Source organism: Echinops telfairi, unplaced genomic scaffold, assembly GCF_000313985.2.
Source record: "Echinops telfairi isolate 266 unplaced genomic scaffold, ASM31398v2 ScPeMD7_8;HRSCAF=38, whole genome shotgun sequence".
NCBI lineage: Eukaryota > Metazoa > Chordata > Mammalia > Afrosoricida > Tenrecidae > Echinops > Echinops telfairi.
In genome coordinates this window covers 18,621,274-18,622,637 of record NW_022103905.1, presented here as the reverse complement: position 1 = coordinate 18,622,637, position 1,364 = coordinate 18,621,274, and the positions used below count along the sequence as shown (strand labels likewise).

General features: G+C 50.4%; 1 protein-coding gene across 1 annotated transcript in view; it reads left to right on the top strand.

Annotated features, from left to right (window-relative positions):
* Window positions 1–1,351, top strand: part of ANXA2 (annexin A2) — a 28,906-nt gene extending 27,555 nt beyond the window's left edge. The window contains exon 9 of the mRNA XM_045286476.1: window positions 1,134–1,351. Coding sequence (XP_045142411.1) covers window positions 1,134–1,351 — 218 coding nt within the window. The remainder of the gene's footprint in view (window positions 1–1,133) is intronic.
* Window positions 1,352–1,364: the final 13 nt, after the last annotated feature.

Here is a 1,364-nt window from a genome sequence, read left to right as displayed (position 1 = left end):
AAGCAGACTGGGTGGTTCTGCAGGGGAGAGGCATAGTGATGGCTCTCTCAAGGATTCTAGCCAAGAAAATGTTAGAGAGCAGTTCCACTCTGTCGCACGGGGTTGCTATGAGTCAAAATGGACTTGGCAGCAAGAGCCGGCAGTAGACTTTGTGCTACTTACTTTACATGAGGGGGGTCCCATCGTCCAAGACCTAACAGGCTGATATTGCCTCCCCCTTTATAGGTGAAGCGGCTGGTGTGCAGAAACCCCCAGCTTGCTTGAGATTCGATAACCAGATTTGAAGCTAGGTCTCTCCAACTCCAACATCAGTCCTACTGCTCAGCCTGCCAAGGTTTAAATCCCTTGACCTGTTATTCAAAGCCAAGTTGAAATGTCTTGACTTGCCACCCTTGGAAAGAGCTGTATCTTCGCACAAACCCATCCAATGTCCCACTCCTCAAACAGACTTCTGTCTGCTGCCTTCCATGCCTTGGCTGCTTCCTTGAACAAATTCTTTTCTCTAACGGCCTCTCTCCCATCTCTCCTTAGACTCCATGCCAAATAGGACCCTTTCCTTGGGACCCTTAGTCTGTGGCTCAGGCAGTAAACCCAGAAGTCCTTTCTGCTCTTGCTACTCAAAGTGGCAACCAAGCCCAAACTCCCACTCACTGCCATTGAGTCAATGTTCACTCACTGGGACCCTTGGGGCAGGGCAGCACCACCCCTGTGGGTTTCCGAGACTGTAACTCTTTCTTCCGCAGAGTAGCAGGTCGTTTAGAACTGCTGACCTTTGGGTTAGGAGCCCAACTTGTGACCACCACCCGCCTCAGGACTCCCCCAGAGTGGCAGAGCACCCCGAGAAAAACTGTGCTGGCATATGTCTTCTGTTAGCTCTTAGAGTCAGGAGAACCGTGAGGCTCCCACGCAGCCAGCGCGTGGGACAGAGCTCCCTGAGAAAGAACACCCTTGAATGGAACCTGGCAGCAGTAGACGCTCACTGTGTGTTTACAGAATGCGTTATTGTGCGTGTTTAATCTTTGTGTGCTTGGGATTCTAATGTGCTCATATTTCTTAAGGCAACGGTTTCAGTGTAATCTTTGCAATCTCTTGGAAGGCCACACAGAGCAACTAGAACAGGGCCATTATGCCAGAAAACACAGGCCGGTTCTTTTATTCTGTGGGTTGTAATTTGGAACATCAACTTGACTTGCAGGGCAAGGGGACCCGTGATAAAGTCCTGATTAGGACCATGGTCTCCCGCAGTGAAGTGGACATGTTGAAAATCAGATCTGAATTCAAGAGAAAGTACGGCAAATCCCTGTACTACTACATCCAGGTATGTCCTGTGGGCCAGGCACCGCTGTCCTGAAGCCCTGCGGTCC